Source organism: Ochotona princeps, chromosome X, assembly GCF_030435755.1.
Source record: "Ochotona princeps isolate mOchPri1 chromosome X, mOchPri1.hap1, whole genome shotgun sequence".
Lineage (NCBI taxonomy): Eukaryota > Metazoa > Chordata > Mammalia > Lagomorpha > Ochotonidae > Ochotona > Ochotona princeps.
Genome location: NC_080865.1, coordinates 31,451,181 through 31,471,130, shown reverse-complemented (window position 1 = coordinate 31,471,130; position 19,950 = coordinate 31,451,181). Strand labels below are relative to the sequence as shown.

The 19,950-nt window shown below is 44.8% G+C and overlaps 1 protein-coding gene across 3 annotated transcripts in view; it reads left to right on the top strand.

The window, feature by feature from the left end:
- The window catches only part of OGT (O-linked N-acetylglucosamine (GlcNAc) transferase), a 47,761-nt gene that overhangs the window by 14,013 nt on the left and 13,798 nt on the right, over window positions 1-19,950 (top strand). For all 3 annotated transcript variants that reach the window (XM_058658989.1, XM_058658988.1, XM_058658987.1), the window contains exons 5-17: window positions 1,661-1,777; window positions 9,998-10,077; window positions 10,879-11,074; window positions 11,326-11,466; window positions 12,368-12,468; window positions 12,611-12,764; window positions 12,854-12,955; window positions 13,397-13,576; window positions 13,871-14,029; window positions 14,183-14,272; window positions 18,582-18,707; window positions 19,510-19,680; window positions 19,795-19,911. In XM_058658989.1, coding sequence (XP_058514972.1) covers window positions 1,661-1,777; window positions 9,998-10,077; window positions 10,879-11,074; window positions 11,326-11,466; window positions 12,368-12,468; window positions 12,611-12,764; window positions 12,854-12,955; window positions 13,397-13,576; window positions 13,871-14,029; window positions 14,183-14,272; window positions 18,582-18,707; window positions 19,510-19,680; window positions 19,795-19,911 — 1,734 coding nt within the window. The remainder of the gene's footprint in view (window positions 1-1,660; window positions 1,778-9,997; window positions 10,078-10,878; window positions 11,075-11,325; window positions 11,467-12,367; window positions 12,469-12,610; window positions 12,765-12,853; window positions 12,956-13,396; window positions 13,577-13,870; window positions 14,030-14,182; window positions 14,273-18,581; window positions 18,708-19,509; window positions 19,681-19,794; window positions 19,912-19,950) is intronic.

The window sequence follows — 19,950 nt, the reverse complement described above, 5'->3', positions numbered from 1 at the left end:
GAGCCTTTCTTCCAGCAAAAATCCCTGCTGTATGCAATAGCCCTGATTAACCCTCTCCCTTCTGCATGTTTCCCATGTTACAGACTTGAGACTGTCCTCATTCCCATATGTAATAGACATCCAAAGAATTTCAATTGCTTTGTTGAACTTTTACTAATGATCTTGTTTTTATTTTCTCTCTTGTTTTTGGTTTTTCACCATTGATATTGTATTTAGAAGGTTTCAGGTGGGTGAAACCTCCTATTCCATGCGTAAGGTGCCTCGCTGAAGGGAGCTCGAGGCCTGGATCTAGGGCAGACACACAACCTCCTCCTCCTCTTCCAGCAAGGAACGCACCGAAAAGTCACATGATGAGAAATATGGTAACGGGTTTGTAACTGCCACAGCAAAAACAATTTGCCTCCATGCCTGAATCTTCTGTCTTGTGGCTTCAGAAACAGCTTAAAATGATTTTATTTACAAGCAAGTTATGTAAGAGAATGTTTTATTCTATAGCCACAATTCTGTCAAAAATAAGTAAAAGTTAATTAAGATATTAAAATTATTAGATAATTTACTAGTAAAAAGCTTCTAACTCTTCTTGTTGTTCATTTTTTTTTCCTTTTTTCTTCTTTGTTTGGATTGCAGCATTCTGCTCTTCTGATGATGCGCTGTGACCCTGCAGTAGCGCAAAGGCTGCGCAGCGTTAATGCGCATTGCGTGCGAATGAGCCCCTGTGAACGGTTGACTAGATGAGCAATCTGATTGACTGGCTCCCTCAGTCCTATTCTGTAGCCGTTTTGGATAAAATTGGGTTTTAACATACCTTGAGTCCAACTAATCTCATTAAACAAATATTCTCTGTGGGCCTGTCTAGTAGATTAATGGATCTGGTTGGCCGTTTGCTGCGTCTAGGGGTGTTCTATGTAGCGCAGCAGTTCGCAGCGATTGCGCAGTGCGATGCTGTTAGGTTGCGCAGGCGATGTTTGCGCTCGCATTACAGGGACCTCAACCTAGGTGCAGTCCTGTCATGTGAGGTTTCAGCTTCAGTCCTCCTCTGCAGCCAGGGCATCAGGACAACATAACAGAGTAGTCTTCCTTTAGACTAGCACGAAGATGTAGCACAGTTCTGATGTTAGTGAGGAATGCTGTCGCTGAGTGTGAATGCGCAATGAAAGAAGAGTTCCATGGTCAAGTGAATTTAGGGAATCTTGTAATATTGGTCAAGGCTTAGGGAAGATGTTTAGCAAAGAACCCTGTTGTCAGTTTTCCTAAGTTATTTGCTCATGAAATCCTTTTTTTCCCTGGTGATACGTAGTAGAGCACACTTTAGGAAATGGAGGGGATAGGAAAACTTGGACTAGAATGGCGCCCTCTAGCTGTCACTTGAAGACCTCTAGGAACCCTTAGGTGGTTACCATTGAAAATTGCTTGGCAGAACTGAACATGGTGGTTTGCACTTGGGTTCTGGTGGCGCAGGCGCAGGAGCAGCCAGCTGCGGCAGCGCATTAGTTTTGGCGCAAGCGAGCCTATGCTGCAGGGTCACTTTTGATTGGTCAGAGAAGGAATAATGATATCACCTTCTTTCCCCCTCCCCAATCTTTTTTTTTTCCCCTTTACAAATTTTCCCCTTTCCCTTTACCTCCTTCCCTTCCCATCTTCTTTCATTAACTCCTCTAAGGCCTGTTATTTGAAAGCAATTGAGACGCAACCGAACTTTGCAGTAGCTTGGAGTAATCTTGGCTGTGTTTTCAATGCACAAGGAGAGATTTGGCTTGCAATTCATCACTTTGAAAAGGTGAGTAAATCAACTGGAGTTCTTGAAATACTTATGTTTACAGTGTTTTTACTAGAAATAAATAGTAGGCCTTTCTGTAACCAGTCTCATAATGCATTTGTTTCTCTAACATTGTGGAGTTTGCTGGACAGTATGTGGTATGGAAGTCTGTAGTTCTGCATTGAGAATGTACGTTGGTAATTACATTTTTTTTATAATTAAAGTTTTTAAATTTATATTTTATTTGTCTTTTAAAGATGTATTTTATTTTTATTGGAAAGTCAGATATACATGGAGGAGGAGAGACAGAGAGGAAGATCTTCCATCTGATGATTTACTTCCCAAGTGAGCACAACGGCTGGTGCTGCGAGGATCCGAAGCCAGAAGCCAGGATCCTCTTCTGGGTTTCCCGCATAAGTGCAGGGTCCCAAGGCTTTGGGCCATTCTCGGCTGCTTTCCCAGGCCACAAGCAGGAAGCTGGATGGGAAACAGGGTGGCCAGGACTACAACCGGCGCCCATATGGGATCCTATGTGTGCAAGGAGAGGACCTTAGCTGCTAGGCTACTGCGCCGGGCACAATTAAAGTTTTTTTTTTTTAAAGATTTGTTTCTTTTAGTTTGACAGAGTTTACATAGAGAAAAGGCGAAACAAAGAGATCTCCCATGCACTGGTTTACTTGGCAAATGGTTACAGTAGCTGGGCTGATCTGAAGTCAGGAGTTTAGCTCGCTATGCAATGGCACCAACCCCAAATGTTTTTATATCTTTGGAACATTCTTTTTTTCTTTTGTTGTTGTTATTTCTTTTATTTTGATAATCTTTACATAGTTGATTAGGGCACAAAGGGTCAAGGGCTACAGGCAAGTGGGTAAGACCATTGTTTCCACATTGTGTGTGTGTGTGTATATCTGGGGTTAGGAGGGAGATAAAGGGAGAAGCCCCACTCGACTTCCCACCCCATCTCAGAATCCCCGATGTGGGACATGCTCCAAGGGCACTGCTCAAGTGGTTTTGATCGTTCAACAGTTCGGATTTGCTGTCAGTCTTGGCATTCTAAGCACGATGAGATCTCTCCAGAATCCACTGGTTAACATAGTCCACCTTAGGGTCTCCATTTGCCCAGATCCTAACTGCCAACACATTGCTGGGGCAGATAGTCGATTTATTCTGTCCTCCGTCCTCAGTTGTGCTACCTGGTGTCCTCTGCCGGTTCTGATGGCCCGCCATAGCCTCCATGTGCACTTGTGCAGCCTAGCCCAGCTTGCACCCTGTCCTAGCCAAATATGTTGCATCTGAACCTGACACAACCCACACTCTATTCTGGTGCTCAAATTCGCCAGCAGGTGATGTGAACTGGTTCAGCCTGGTCTGCCATGACCTCTGCCAAATGCATGACGGTGGGTACCTGCTCTGGGCTGCTCCCTATCATGGTTCTTGAGCTCACCTGCAAGGACTGTGTCCTGACAGAAGAGTTGCCCAGGCTTCTCCATCAGAACCTGTCCCAATGCCAGATCTTGCACATATTGGTGGGTCCATGGACCAGCCCTACTTAGTCTACCTGCTGCCTTGGTACGAAGAGGCGACCTTTCCTTGCTGGTCTTCACCCCATTCCGGCTCTTACTGTTGGATGTTTCAGCCCAGCCAAGGCTTGTGCATACCCAGACACAGCTCATACATGGCTCAGTAGGGGCAGAGACCTAACCTAGTCTGTCCCACATCTACCCTGGTCCTCCAGAGCACCCAGATGGTGCTGGAGTCTAGCCAGGCTCAGAATGCCCAGCCCAAGTCCACACTTGTGCCAAGGAACACTGCAGCCATATCCAGAGCAGAACACAGCCCCCACTCTGGCCCATGCCCTCACCAGTGGGAACCCCAACCCAGCCAACCAGGCCTGTTCCCAGCCATAGATCGTGTGCATGCCAGTGGTTGCTCTGACCCAGCTTGGCATAGCCCCTCACCTGTCTTGGCCTTTGCCTTCGATGCTGTGTCCTGGCATCCCTGTCTCATGCAAACCAGCCAGTGTAAGAGCCTAGCTCAGCATGACCTGTGCTCCATCTTCATTTCTGTTCTTGCTTATGAGCTAAAGGTTTGCTCGGCCCTGCCCGGTCTGCCCCCTTCCATAACCAGTCCACACATTAGCCAGCCTTTGGAGCTACTGTTCCCAGCTTGCCCGACCCCCAGGCCTGGACCATGTGATCATCAGTGAGAGTTGTGACCCACTATGGGAATTTCCCAAGTTCTTCCAGTTGACCCACTCCCAGACCCAGATCTCATACACGCCAGTAGGTGTTAGGCCAGTGCTCAGCATAGTCTGCCCTTCCATTTTGGCCTTGTACGAGGTGTTGAACGTTGCAGCCCGGCCCACCCCACACCTTGTTTTAGGATGCACATTCAGGTGCTGCTGCCTTAGCTAGCATCTTCCATCTGCTGGTTCACTTCCCAAGTGGTCACAATGACCAGAGCCGAGCCGTTTCACACCTAGCTCAGCCCATCACCACCCTACTCTTGAGCTAACCAGTGGGATTTGTATTTCCACAGGGTTGGGCCCACACATCCCCCACAGAATCTACCTCCAGACCTGGTTCTCTCACGTGCTGATTATGTCATGACACTGCCGAATGTGACCCATCCTCATGTTCCAACACTCATTCAGGTGCTAGTACCTAGCACTGCCAGACAGGCCCCAGCCATAGCTTTCATGTGGACTGGTGTGTGGCAATCAGTGATGCTGTGTGCTAACAGCCCATCTCAGGACTCCCATGTGGGCTGGTGAATCAGTCTGGCCAAAATGGATCTTATGAACGCTACCTTGTCAACCACCAGATCTCAGTCCCCACGCTTGTCAGCAAGTTTCATGACCCCGTCGTTGGGAGTCACACAGGATTCATCCCTCACCTATAGTCACGTTGGCCTTATCCATGGATGTCCCTAAGCAGCAATTACATACCCTAAAATCCCTATAGCTTGCCACTGGATGGCCAGCAGGCTGAGCCTGGAGCCCAATAGGCGCACTGGCTGACCAAAGCCTAGGACTCGCTCCCCACGTGGCAGCAGTGATCACAACCTGAGTCCCAAGCATTGGTTCAGGCCTGGCTCGGGCACTACCTACAACCACCACGCTGCAGGGGGCTCCTTTTGCCCCAGCCTCATGGCTGAACACTCACTTAGAAACATTCTTGTAAAGATTATTTGAAAGGAAAGGACAGAATCTTAACTGTTACAAGGGAGGCCGCCAGGAGCCTCGAACTCCATTTGGGGTGTATAGCATGAGTGGCAGGAGTGCCAAGGACTGGGCCCATCTTTTGCTACTTTTCTAGGTGCATTTTCAGGGTGCTGGATCAGAAGTGGATCTAGTGAGGCTTGATTGAATTTGCACTTACATGAGATGCCAGAATTATAGGCCGAGGTTTAACTTGTGGTTCCACAATGCCAGTCCTAGGTGTATTTACTTTAAATAAACAGAAACTGGGCTTCTAAAAAGCTGATTCTACGTCTGGCAGTAGATGCACTAAATTTGCTTTGAATATCTTTTCATATCTTTGTGTCAGAATTACTCAGATTGTATCAGAAGAATTCAGGAAGTAATTTTGAGATTTCCAGTGACTAATAGGAATATGATATAAAATATAGTAAAGTTTGTCAACTTTTCTTAAATCCATCATACTAGTTTATACTAGAAATAGTGTTTAGTTTTGGAAGATAATAGGGAGCAGCTCTTTTTTTTTAAGCTCAGTTTTTTTTTTTAAAAGATTTATTTCTTTTTATTGGAAAGGCAGATTTACAGAGAAAAAGGAGAGACGGAAAGCTCTTCCATGTGCTGTTTTACTCCTGTGATGGCTGCAATGATTGGAGCTGAGCTGATCCTAAGCCAGGCTCCGCCTCTGAGTCTGCCACTTGGGTGCAGGCTCCAAGGCTTTGGGCTATCTCTGCTTTCCTGTGCTGTAACCAGGGAGCTAGATTGGAAGCTGAGCCAGCTGAGACGTGAAGCTGGTGCCCATATGGATTGCTGGTGCTTGCAGGTGGAGTATCAGTCTGTTGAGCCCCTGGAGTAGCTCATTTTGAAAAAGAGGATAGTGAATGTTTTGAGAAAGCTCCAGTGTTATTGCAATGGCAGTGTTAACTGTATTCCACGGCACCAACCCAAGTGTTTTCCTATATTCCACCAAGACTTAAAATTGTCCTTTTGATCATACCCATTCTGTTACAAGTGAGGTCATATGCTTTCCTTTGATGATTAAGATAAACGTTTATTTACATTTTAAAGATTTATTTGTTTTGAAAGAGTTGGAGAGAGGGAAGGAGAGGAAGGAGGAGGTGGATGAGTAGGAGAAAGGAGGAAGAAGAGGAGAAAGAGAGAGGGAGAGAAAGATCCTTTATCTGTTGATTTCCTCCCTAAATGGCTGTAGCAGGCTTGGGGCTGGCTGAAGTTAGGAGCCTGGAACTCCAGCTGGGTCTCCTATGTGGATGGCAGGGGCCCAAACACTTGGGCCATTTTTCTGTTGTTTCCTACACACATTATCAGGGAGTGGAGCAAACAGGCCTTGAATCTGTGCCCACATGAGATGCTGTTATCGAAGACAGTGTCGTTACAGGGTTTACTACAGGCTGGCCCCAGTTCTTTCTCTCTGATGAGAAATGTCTGTTCAGATGTTTTGTCCAGTTTTAATCAGATGATTTATTTTTTCTTGTGTGAGTTCCTTATGTATTTTGGACATCAGCCTTTTATTAGATATGGTGTGCAAAGGTTTTCATCCAGTTTGTGGGTTGTCTGCACTGCATAGATGATCCTTAATTTGATGTAATGTTAATTTATCTCTCTGCTTTTATTGCTGGGCTTTATGTGAAGTGAAATAAGCCCGTCAGACAAACATGTTGGATGATTATACTTACGTGTGGAATCTTTAATAAAAAAAAGAGATTTATTTATTTTTATTACAAAGTCAGATATACAGAGAGGAGAGACAGAGAGGAAGATCTTTCATCCGATGATTCACTCCCCAAGTGAGTGCCACTGCCGGTTCTGTGCCGATCCAAAGCCAGGAACCTGGAACCTCTTCCAGGTCCCCCACGCGGGTGCAGGGTCCCAAATCTTTGGGCCGTCCTCGACTGCTTTCCCAGGCCACAAGCAGGGAGCTGGATGGGAAGTGGAGCTGCCGGGATTAGAATCGGTGCCCATTTGGGATCCTGGGACATGTTCAAGGCAAGGACTTTAGCCGCTAGGCCACGGCGCCGGGCCCACATGTGGAAGCTTAAAAAACAAAATGAGAGTAGAAAGGCGGTAACTAGGGGCTGTTGAGGGGGCAGCATTGAGGACAAGGGAAATAGTATTTGACAAAACAATTTATTAATTTATTGCAAAGGCAGAGTGACACGAGGGAGAGATCTTCCATTCACTTGTTCACTCCCCAAATGGCTACAATGGCCTGGTGTGGCACAGGTGAAGGCCAGGAGCTGGGAACTCCATCTTGGAGTTCCACATGAGTGGCAGGGGCTGTCATTTGCTGCCTTCCCAGGCCATGATAACAGTGTTAGATCGTTTTTGGAGCAACCAGGGTTTGAACTGTCACAAATAGCAGCTTAACTTCCTGTGCCACAGTGCTGGCTGCCATTTTTTCCCTTCTTTGTAAAATATTTATTTGAATGGTAGAGTGACAGAGTTTGCAGAGGGAGCCAAGAAATATTATCTATTTATAAACTGTCTTAACTACAACAGCTAGGTCTTGGCCAGGCCCAAGCCAGTGATGCCAGGAACTTCATCTGGGTCCGTGACGTGGGTGATAGGGGCCCAATTACTTGCCCATCATCTACTGCTTTCCTAGAAATATTAGGAAGCTGGGACAGAAATAGAACTAGGAACTCCAGTTAACACTCAGATGTGGGATATTGGTGTCACAAGCGACTGAGTAACTGTTACTGGGCCAGTGATGTCAACCGCTTAGGAGAACATTCTTGCCTTGCCCCTGAAATACATGTTGAAATACTTTCTTTTTTTAAGGAGATTATTTGGAAGGCAAAGCACTGAAGAGAGAGAGAGAGAGAGATCTTTCATCCACTGGGTCCCTCAGATGATCACAAAACCAGGGCTGTGCCAGACTGAAGCTAGGAGCCATGAAATTCATCCATTCTCCTGCTTGGTGGCAGGGACCCAGGGACTTGGACAATCTTTTGATTGTATTTATTTTAAAAAGATTTATTTATTTATTTATTTTAGTTAGTTATTAAAAAGGCAGACATGGAGAGGAAGATCTTCTGACTGCTTGTTCACTCTCCAAGCGGCCACAACAGCCGGAGCTGAGCCAGTTAGGAAACATGAGCTGCTTTTGGGTCTCCCACGTGGGTGCAGGGTCCTAAGGCTTTGTGATGTGGTTGACTGCTTTCCCAGGTCACAGGCAGGTAGCTGGATGGGAAGTGGAGCAGTCAGGATTAGAACTGATGACTGCCATTAGGCTATTGCGCTGGGCCCCCAAGTTTTTACTTAACAATTTTTTTTTAAAGATTTATTCATTTTTGTTGCAAAGTCAGATATAGAGAGGAGGAGAGACAGAGAGGAAGATCTTCCATCCGATGGTTCACTCCCCATGCGGCCGCAACGGCTGGAGCTGTACCAATCCGAAGCCAGGAGCCTGTTCCGGGTCTCCCTTGCGGGTGCAGGGTCCTAAGTTTTGGGCCGTTCTCGACTGCTTTCCCAGGCCACAGGCAGGGAGCTGGATGGGAAGTGAAGCCGCTGGGATTAGAACTGGTGTCCGTATTTGATCCCGGTGCGTTCAAGGCGAGGACTTTAACTGCTATGCTGTCACGCCGGGCCCATTTTTTTTTTTAATTGAAAGGTATATTTGCAAAGAGAATGACATACCAGAGAAAGATCTTGCATCTGTTGATTCAGTTCCAAGTGGCTGCAACGACTGAAGGGAGCCAAGCTGATCCAGAGCTAGGAGCTTCTTCCCCATCTCCCATGCAAGTTTAGGGTTCCAAGGCTTTGGGCCATCTGGCGCCCATATGGGATTCCCGTGTGTGCAAGGCAAGGATATAGCCACTAGGCCATTGTAGCAGGCCCAACTTGGACCATCTTAGGCTGCTTTCCCAAGCCATTCATAGAGAGTTGGATTAGAAATGGAGAAGCCAGGACATGAACCAGTACCCATTTGGGATGTCGGCATCACAGGCAGCGTCTTAACTTGCTATGCCGTAATGCCATCCCCGGAATAATTTCAAATGGAATGATGTCTTTGGAGTTGGTCAAATGCTCTGGCCGTTGCGGGGGAGGAGTTGGCAGGTTGGAATATATGATCTGCAAAAGTTATTCTGCTCTGATTTTTTTATGTTTGAAGATTTACAACTCAATAAAACTGGAGCAGATCCGATCTAATTTTTCTCTTTGTGTCCCATTTTGTTCATAAGAATGTGAGTCTTAAGTTGCTTTGATAAACACTGAGGTTTGTAAATAATGAAGATACTAAATAATTCGATTTTTTAAAGATTTACTTATTTTTATTATGAAGTCAGATATACAGAGAGGAGAGACAGAGAGGAAGATCTTCCATCCGATGTTTCACTCCCCAAGTGAGCCACAACGTGCCGGTGCACGCCGATCCGAAGCCAGGAACCTGGAACCTCTTCTGGGTCTCCCACATGGGTGAAGGGTCCCAAGGCTTTGGGCCGTCTTCGACTGCTTTCCCAGGCCACAAGCAGGGAGCTGGATCGGAAGTGGAGCAGCCAGGATTAGATCCGGCGCCCATATGGGTTCCTGGGGCGTTGAAGGCGAGGACTTTAGCTGCTAGGCCACACCGACGGGCCCCTAAATAATTAGATTTTAATCATAAGATTTTGCCTAGAAAGTCAGTTGGAGGTCTAAAATGACCTTAGAATGAGAGTATAGTTGTGGAACCAGCGCTGTAGCATAGTAGGTTGATCCTCCTCCTGTGGCACCAGCATCCCACATGAGTGCTGGTCCAAGTCCTAGTTGTTCGTTTGCAATCACAGCTTTTGGCCAGGGAAAGCAGCAGAGGGTGGCTCAAGTCCTTGAGCCCTAATACCCTCGTGGGAGACCTGGAGGAAGCTCCTGGCTTATACTAGATAGGCCTGACTGGAGCCATTGAAGCTGTTTGGGGAATGAGCCAGCAAATGTAAGATCTCTGTCTTGTTTCTCCGTCTCTCTGTAACTGCCTTTCAATTAAAAATAAATCTTTCATAAAAGTGTAATTGGAAGTTAATCGGGCAAACTTCTCTGTTTTGTACTTTTAGGCTGTCACTCTTGACCCAAATTTTCTGGATGCTTATATTAATTTAGGAAATGTATTGAAAGAGGCACGCATTTTTGACAGGTAAGAGAGTGCTCTATTTGATGAAGTTCTCACGTCTGCATTATTTTGAAATCGTGATAATGGTCCACTAAAACACTTTTCTAGTGTGTTTCTCCAAGCTTGTAATGTCTGTGGTTACCTTTTATTTATAGATGTTGTTGCCTGAGTTTTCATTGTCTGCTTTCCTCAAAGCTGTTGTTCATCTCGTTGAGAGTTAAATTGAATTTTTTTTATTGTTGAACTATTGAAATGCTTATCTCTTTAACTAAGTTTTTTTTTTATATTTATGTACTTGAAAGCCAGAAAAGTGGGAAAGAGAAGGATTGATCTTTTATCTGCTTGTTCATTTCCCAGCTGGTCCAAACAGCCTAGCTAGAGCCAGGATCCAGGTTCATGTTTGTCTTCCATGTAGGTACAGGGTCGCAGACACTTGGGGCATCTTCTGTGTTTTCAGGCCGTTAGGGAGCTGGATTGGAAGTCAAGCAGCCAGGGCATGAAGTAGCTTCCATAAGGAATGGCAGCATAATAGGTGGTGGCTTGATTTCCCGTTTGTACCACAGTGCTGGTCCCTCGATTATTCCTTTGATGTGATGCAGAAGGCCATATGAATCCTGACTTTCAGTCATTAAATGAAAATCCATTTCTTATGTGGGAATCGAACATTTCTTAATTTGATGAAGATATGATTTGGGTTTGAGATATAGCATAGAACGGGTTAATTGGTATTCTGCAGCCTGAATTAATTGTAGCAAGGCATCTATTAAAGATGAGTTGGCTGTGTGTGTGTTTTATTTATTAATTTATATTTCTTTATTTTTATAGAGCTGTGGCTGCTTATCTTCGCGCCCTAAGCTTGAGTCCAAATCATGCAGTGGTGCACGGCAACCTGGCTTGTGTGTACTATGAGCAAGGCCTGATAGATTTGGCAATAGATACCTACAGGCGAGCTATTGAACTACAGCCACATTTCCCTGATGCTTACTGCAACCTAGCTAATGCTCTCAAGGAAAAGGGCAGTGTAAGGACTTTTATTCCATCTCTTTCTTTATCTGGTAGGATTAAGAAAGTTCTTTTGTACATTTTGTTAACGAGTATTGATATGGTATGTTGGTTTGCTTTGAAGTTTTAATGGGATGAATATTGGAAATATTATTTTTTTCTGGAGCATTACCAGCTTTCCAAGGCAATTTTTAAAATTGCTAAAACAGTATCATTGGTAGCTCTATGATTCTTACGTGTAGTGTTTGAGTAGTTTGTTTTGTTTTCTAGGTTGCTGAAGCGGAGGATTGTTACAATACTGCACTCCGTTTGTGTCCCACTCATGCTGACTCTCTGAACAATCTAGCAAATATCAAACGAGAACAGGGAAACATTGAAGAGGCCGTTCGCTTGTATCGTAAAGCATTAGAAGTACGTTGAGGCTGCTGAGGCTGGGTATTTAGTCTATGAGATGGTAGAAGGAAGGCAGGCTTACCATGTCATCTACCTTTGGCAAAAGTACAAGTGGTTTAAGGGTGTTACTCATTGGACCAATCATTTTTTGAGATTTATTTATTTTTATTAGAAAGGCAGATTTACAGAGACAAGGAGAGACCAAAAGATCTGCCATCCACTGGTTCACTCTCAAGTGGCTGCAGCAGCCAGAGCTGAGCCAATCCTAAGCCAGGAGCCAGGAACTTCCTTTGGGTCTCCCACACGGGTGCAGGGTTCCAAGGTTTTTGGCCATCCTCCACTGCTTTCCCAGACCACAAGCAGAGAGCTGGATGGGAAGTAGAGCAGCTGGAACATGGACTGGTGCCCGTATGGGATCCTGGTGTTTGCAGGGGGAGGATTAGCTGATTGAGCCATTGCGCTGGGCCTGAACTATTTCAAAGAGTGTCAAAGCTGTGATAGGAAGATCTATGTGACATTCAGGAAAATTCCTGTCTTCAGACTTCATTATTTTATGGATAGATAAGACCTTTACAGTAAAATAGAATAGTAAGTCACAGTTAACGAGACGTTACCAGTGAATAAACAAATACCATTTCTAATGACTGTTGCTAGGGCTAGGAGTTTGGAATAGAGAAATTTCGATGGTGCTGGAGTGCTCAACATAAACTGAGAGGTCTACTGCACCATGTTGAAAACAAGGGGAGGCATAAAATAGAGGACGGAGTGGGTGAGCTGCAAAGCCTTCAAAATGAGGCTTAGTGGTATAAAGATACTTGGATAAAGTTCTTAAGATTGTACTAAATATTACTGCTGTTTCAGCAGTTGGTTTTTTTTTTTTTTTGCTTAAACTTCAGTTATGGTTTTGACTCATTTATAGGTCTTCCCAGAGTTTGCTGCTGCTCATTCAAATTTAGCAAGTGTATTGCAGCAGCAGGGAAAACTGCAGGAAGCTCTGATGCATTATAAGGAGGCTATCCGGTAAGACACTTACTAAATTTAATTTCGAATTTGAAATGTTTGGCCTTTGACAAGTATGGAGTGGATTTTAACACCAAAAGGGACCAGTACAAAGGAGTTAGAGACTTTTGCCGTTGAGAAGTAAAACCCTTGTGTCCTTCAGAATCAGCCCTACCTTTGCTGACGCCTACTCTAATATGGGAAACACATTAAAGGAGATGCAGGACGTTCAGGGAGCCTTGCAGTGTTATACTCGTGCCATCCAGATTAACCCAGCATTTGCAGATGCTCACAGTAACCTGGCTTCCATTCACAAGGTACTGCTATTTACTAGAGGAAATGGGTCTTAGCACCTGATGTCTGATTTTTATGGGATGTTCTTACCATCCGTTTTGTGTACCTCCAGGATTCAGGGAATATTCCAGAAGCAATAGCTTCGTACCGTACAGCTCTGAAACTTAAACCTGATTTTCCTGATGCTTATTGTAACTTGGCTCATTGCCTACAGGTAAAGAAAAACAGAGCAGTAACTGGCCTTTAGGGTATAGTCACTAAAATAATTTTTTCATTGTTAATGTGTGTTAATCCAGGCCTGACTTCCCTTTCCCTTAACTGTTTCATTCCCCAGAAGAGAAAGCACTCAAAAGTATTTCCATCAAGCAGTTCACTCCTCAGGTGTCCAAAATAGCTGGCACTGGAAGCAGGAACTCAGTCTGTATCTCCCATGTGAATGTTAGGGACCCGCTTCGTTTAGTGATAATGTACTAATCTGTGGGAGCCGTATTAATGGGAACCTAGAATTTGCTGGGGCTGGGTTTCATCTTAAATGGTAGGCTAAGTGCCTGTAAAAGAAACAGTATTTTTAATAGGTTATGTGGCATTAGGTCAAAGACAAAAGATATTACGTCCTGTGAGATTTTCTCAGTTGTTGTGTTTTAACTTCTCCTAGATTGTCTGTGATTGGACAGACTATGATGAGCGCATGAAGAAGTTGGTCAGTATTGTGGCCGACCAGCTGGAGAAGAATAGGTTGCCCTCTGTGCATCCTCATCATAGTATGCTCTATCCCCTTTCTCATGGCTTCAGGAAGGCCATTGCTGAGAGGCATGGGAACCTCTGCTTAGATAAGGTATGATTCTTTTATTTCAATCTCTCTGTTGTAAGCAAAAACCCAGATGCAAAAAATATGCAAACCAATGTATGCCTTAATGAATTAACTAGTGAACACTGTTTAAGTTGAGAAATAACAGCTTGTTAGCTGCTATTGAGTTTCATTGTGCTGATTTTATGGATTAGATGAAGTGTCGTGGGCAGACTTCGAAAAATTGGAGATGTAGTTTTGGTGTGTTTTTAGCCAGTTTTCACAGATGAAAATTAATGTGTAGACCCAACTTTGCTAACAAGCACTGGATTTTTGTGGCAGATTAATGTCCTTCATAAACCACCATATGAACATCCAAAAGACTTGAAGCTCAGTGATGGTCGGCTGCGTGTAGGATACGTGAGCTCTGACTTTGGGAACCATCCTACTTCTCACCTCATGCAGTCTATTCCAGGCATGCACAATCCAGAGAAATTTGAGGTAAGGCTAATGATTCTCTAGAATCACTGCTGTTTGAAAACAACATAAAACTTCATAGTGGTGGCCTTATTGTCATCATAAGGTGCTAAATCCAGTGTGTTTTGGAAAGACGGGAGCCCAAGTTGTTAAATATACCTTGTGGTATCCCTTCAGGTATTCTGTTATGCCCTGAGTCCCGATGATGGCACAAACTTCCGAGTGAAGGTGATGGCAGAAGCCAATCATTTCATTGATCTTTCTCAGGTAAGTGAAACCCTTAGCATTTCCACCATTTTTATTTTGAGCAAATTTGAATAGAACTGTGGCTATACAGTTTGTATTCTTTTTTTAAAGATATATTTTTATTGGAAAGGCAGATATACAGATAGGAGGAGAGACAGAGAGAAAGATCTTCCATCTGATGATTCACTCCCCAAGTGAGTGCAACAGCCAGACCTGAGCCGATCTGAAGCCAGGAGCCTGGATCCTCTTCTGGGTCTCCTATGTGGGTGCAGGGTCCCAAGGCTTTGGGCTGTCCTCGACTGCTTTCCCAAGCCACAGGCAGGGAGCTGGATGGGAAGTAGAGCAGCCTGGATATGTACCGGTGCCCAGATGGGATCCTGGCACATGTAAGGCAAGGATTTGGCCACTAGGCTATTGTGCCAGACCCAAAAGTATTTATTTTTATTTGAAAGGAAGAATTAGAGAGAGAGAAGAAAAGACAGATCTGCTGGTACACTCCCTAAAAGGCGCCAATGGTAAGCTGATCTGTATCCAGGAGCCAGGAGGCTCCTCTGGGTCTCACACATGAGTGCAGGGTCCCAAGGCTTTCGGCCCACCTGGACTGCTTTCCCAGGCCACAAGCAGGGAGCTGGATGGGAAGCAGTGACGCTGGGATTAGAACTGGTGCCCATATGGGATCCTGGTGTGTTCAAGGCGAGGACTTTAGCCGCTAGGGGACCCCCTATAGTTTGTATTTTTAAAAATAGTTGGGCCCGGCAGCGTGGCCTAGCGGCTAAAGTCCTCGCCTTGAAAGCCCCGGGATCCCATATGGGCGCCGGTTCTAATCCCGGCAGCTCCACTTCCCATCCAGCTCCCTGCTTGTGGCCTGGGAAAGCAGTTGAGGACGGCCCAATGCTTTGGGACCCTGCACCCGCATGGGAGACCTGGAAGAGGTTCCAGGTTCCCGGCTTCGCATCGGCACGCATTGGCCCGTTGCAGTCACTTGGGGAGTGAATCATCGGACGGAAGATCTTCCTCTCTGTCTCTCCTCCTCTGTGTATATCTGACTGTAATAAAATGAATAAATCTTTAAAAATAGTTTGTATTTATTTGAAAGTCAGGCAGACTGAGGGAGAGAGAAAGATCTTCCATGTGCTGGCTGTCTCCTAGATGGCTGCAACAGCTGAAACCAAGAGTTTCAGCCAGGCCTTCCACATAGGTGCAGGGCTCCATAAAGCAGGGAACAATGTAAATGCTATGTAAATAGTAGCTGTTCTTATGTTCAGAGAAAGATGACATGAAAAGCATCTGTGTATGTTCAGTTCAGATAGAATTTTTTCCTTGAATATTTATGTTAACTTTTTTTTTAAACTTATGTTAACTTTTAAATTTTATTTTTAATATGGTTTAGATGAGGAATATATTCCCATGTGGACCAGCGATTAAGGTAGGGAGGGTCAGGAATTGAAGAAAGTAGGTGGAACAAATGTTTCAGTTTTTTTTTTTCCTGTCTGCAGGGGAGGTTGCGGGGGGCCACTGCTTGGTGTCAAACTACATTAGCAGCCTAGGGATGGGGGAGTCATTTGATGATGCGTTGGAGACCTCTATGTGGGCAAGAATGTTCTGATGGTGTTACTTGAGTGGTTTTGATGGTTCCCAGATAGATGTCTTTGGCTTTGTTGTGCTAGGATTGAGAAAATCTTGCTAAGCTTTGTTGGCTCATCAAGTCCACTTTAGTGCATCCACAGACCCAGGAACATGTTGCAAAGTTTGGCCAGGAAAGTCATCTGACTTGTTCTGCTTTTTTATCCTGTGATGAGGCACTCTAGGTCCTATACTGGCCTAGATAAGCTGGCTGTCATGTTTCCTGTGTGCATCTGGGCATCCTGTGTACTGCATGGGCATAGGCAGCTGGTGAGGCCCAGTCCTGGTATATGCACTCCAAGGTTGGATCGCGTATCTTGTGATTTTCTCTTTGGCTGGTGTCTGAGTCCAGTCATCTAATTGGGGAGTCCCCAAGAAACCTCATCTGTGTGACCTCAGACTTGGTCACTGCGTGTACCAGTCAGTGCAGGGTCAGGTTTAGTCTGTCACTTGAACTAGCCAATGCACAAACCGCTGGATGCCTGGTCAGTTCTACCCCCCCAGCCTCATTGCTCACCTAACCAATGTTGTTATGGCCTATATCAGCTCAGCCTGCCACAGGCCTGGTCCTCATGCCCTGACCCCCTGTCCCCCAAGTAATCCTCCACAGAACCCCCCTACCTCGGTTTCTGTGTGTATCTGTCCCACATCTTATCTGGTTCTTTTTTTTTTTTAAGATTTATTTATCTTTATTGGAAAGGCAGATATACAGAGAGGAGAGACAGAGAGGAAGATCTTCCGTCCGATGATCCACTCCCCAAGTGAGCCTCAACGGGCCGATGCACGCCGATCCGGAGCCAGGAGCCAGGAATTTCCTCCGGGTCTCCCATGTGGGTGCAGTGTCCCAAGGCTTTGGGCTGTCCTGGACTGCCTTCCCAGGCCAAAAACAAGCAGGGAGCTGGATGGGAAGTGGAGCTACTGGGACTAGAACCGGCGCCCATATGGGATCCCGGTTTGTTCAAGGCGAGGACTTTAGCTGCTAGGCCACGCCACCCGGCCCTTTTCATTAATTTTTAAAAGAGATTTGTTTTATTTATTTGAAAGGCAAGAGTTCAGAAAGGGAGAGGGAATTAAAGAGAGACAAAGAAATCTTCCATCTGGTGGTTCACTTCCCAGATGGCCGTAATGGCCACAGCTGGGCCAAACAGAAGCCAGGAACCAGGAGTGTCCTTCGTGTTTGCCCCGTGGGTGCATGACCCCAAGCACTTGGGTCATGTTTGGCTGCGTTTTCAGGCACATTAGCAGGAAGCTGGATTGGCAGTGGAATGGTGTTCAAGGATGTAGGTGCCATAGGCACTGGCTTAACGCACTATGCCACAATGCTGTTCCCAGCCTTGTATTTCTGATGCATGATTGGACTCTTGTGACTAAGAGAATACCACTATATCTCTGACAACTTTACTCACTGTCATTGACTAAAATCTGAACCCTTATATGGCTTTCATGGCCTTACTCAATTTGCCACAACATTGTTTTTTAATACCTTAAAAAAATGTGTGTGTTTGTTCTTAAAAAGATTTATTTATTTTTATTGGTCAGGTAGATTTACAGAGAGAAGGAGGGATAAGATTGAGCTGTTCCACCCATTGATTCACTCCTCAAATGGCTGCCATGGCCACAATGGCCAGAGCTGAGCTGGTCCAAAGCCAGGCGTTGTGTCTCCCGCATGGGTTTAGGGTCCCAAGGCTGTGGGTCATCTTCTACTACTTTCTCAGGTCACAAGTAGGGACCTGGATTAGAAGTGAGGATTAGCCAATTGAGATATTGCACTGGGTCCCCCGAAAAGATTCATTTATTTATTTGAAACTCGAAGTTAAAAAAAGAAAGGGTGAGAGAGATCATCCCAAATGGCTTTGGCTCGGCTAGGCTAAAGCCAAGAGCCAGGAGTTTCATCCAGGGCCTTACATTGGTTACTGGGGCCAAACACCCAGCCCATTTTCTCTCTGTTTTCCCAAGTGGGTTGACAGGGAGCTGGATTAGAAATGTAGCAACTTGGATTCAAACCAGTGCTGATTTTTTTGTGGCTGCATCATAGGCAGTGGCTTGACCTGCTCTGCCACATGCTGGCCTGTTTTTTTTTGCTGGTAGCATTTGCCTTCATGTGAACCCTGTACCAGACAGAAGTGACCTACTTGCCATATATCTATTTTAAGATTTATTTATCTATTGGAAAGAGTCACAGGGAGAATAAAATGAGAGTTCAGCAACAGAGTGCTTCCGTTCCCTGGTTCCATTCACTGCTAATATCTTTGGCTGAGCCAGATTGAAACCAGGTTTCCTAGGTGATCTGCTGTGTGGGTGGCAGGAATCGTCATTGGTTGCTTCTTTGCAGGGACATTAAAAGGGACCTGGATTGGAAAGGTGGTAGTTGGGACTTGAACTGGCTTTGTGATGTGGCATGCAGCCATTCCATGTGGCAGTTTGTCTTGTTTCACCACAGAACCTGCCCCTTGTCACATTTTTAAACCTAACTTGTACTTTAACTTGATTCTTTATTCACACTGTTCCTCTACCGAGGTTTTATTGTCAGTCTCCTTCCTCTGTGTCCTGTTTCTGTTACGTTTTGAGTCCATGATTTTTACATGTATTTTGCCTTTTATCAGTGTAATTTCTGTTCTTGACCATTTGTGCTTCTGGGAATCTGAATTCTGTTAAAACTAATTATTCTGAGATTCTATGTGTTGGATTCTTATTTTCCATTTCATAGATTCCATGCAATGGAAAAGCAGCTGATCGTATCCACCAGGATGGAATTCACATCCTTGTAAATATGAATGGTTATACCAAGGGTGCACGAAATGAACTCTTTGCTCTCAGACCAGCTCCTATTCAGGTAAAGGAATTGTGTATTAGACTGCAGCTGACATTTGAAATGGTACAACACACATGCTTGTGTTTTATTTGAAATGTATTGGGACAATTTTGAGTGCCCAGTACAGTGCTTCTGGGGATATGTACATGGATGGAGACATGCAGTTATGGTCGAACTATAGCCAGTTGGTCTATCACACAAATTGGAAAAGCATTTTAGTATATATCAGATGGCTAAACTAATACTTTGTTGTCCTTGGTTAAAGAAATTAGCTTTCATTTGTTTATATTTGGAACCTCTTTTGTTCAAAGATTTATTTATTTGAAAGGCAGAGTTGTGGAGAGGGAGATTAGAGATTGATCAATCTTCCATCCTCTGGCTCACTTCCCAAGTAACAATGGTTGGACCTGGGCTAGTCTGGAGCCAAGAGCTTCATCTGGGATTCCAGCTTGAGTGGCAGGAGTCCTAGCACTTGGCCCAGCTTCTACTACTTTCTTGAGCACATTAGCAGGAAAGTGGATTGGAAGTAGAAGAGCTGGATCTTGAATTAGCACTCTTGGGATGCTGGCATTGCAGGCAGCGGCTTACCCCACTGCCAAAATGCTAGCCCTTCAATTTGGAACCTTTTAATGAGTTTTCCCAACAAAACAAAAAACACACAATACTCTCCCCCTGCCCCCCCCCAAAAAAACCCCTGCCGTATTGAGATGTGATTCATATACAAAAAGATGTGTCCACCTTTAATGCATGCGGCTTTTTGCGTTTAGAGATAAGTATAATGATGAAGGTTTTTGATCGGTTTCTGGTCTTTCTCTTTTTGAAGGCAATGTGGCTTGGTTATCCTGGGACTAGCGGTGCACTTTTCATGGATTATATCATCACTGATCAAGAAACGTCACCAGCGGAAGTCGCTGAGCAATATTCTGAGAAACTGGCTTATATGCCCCACACTTTCTTTATTGGAGATCATGCTAATATGTTCCCTCATCTGAAGGTAAGTAGGAAACAGTGATGGGGGCAGTAAGAATTCAAGGAATTGTAGTCATTCGTTTTCTTCGTGTTGTCCGTGCACACCCTAAAACGTGTCTGAACTATTTTTTCCTATTAGAAAAAAGCAGTCATTGATTTTAAGTCCAATGGGCACATTTATGACAATCGGATAGTTCTGAATGGCATCGACCTCAAAGCATTTCTTGATAGTCTACCAGATGTAAAAATTGTGAAGGTGAGACTCTGCTTGGTATTCTCAGTGAAGTAACTTTAA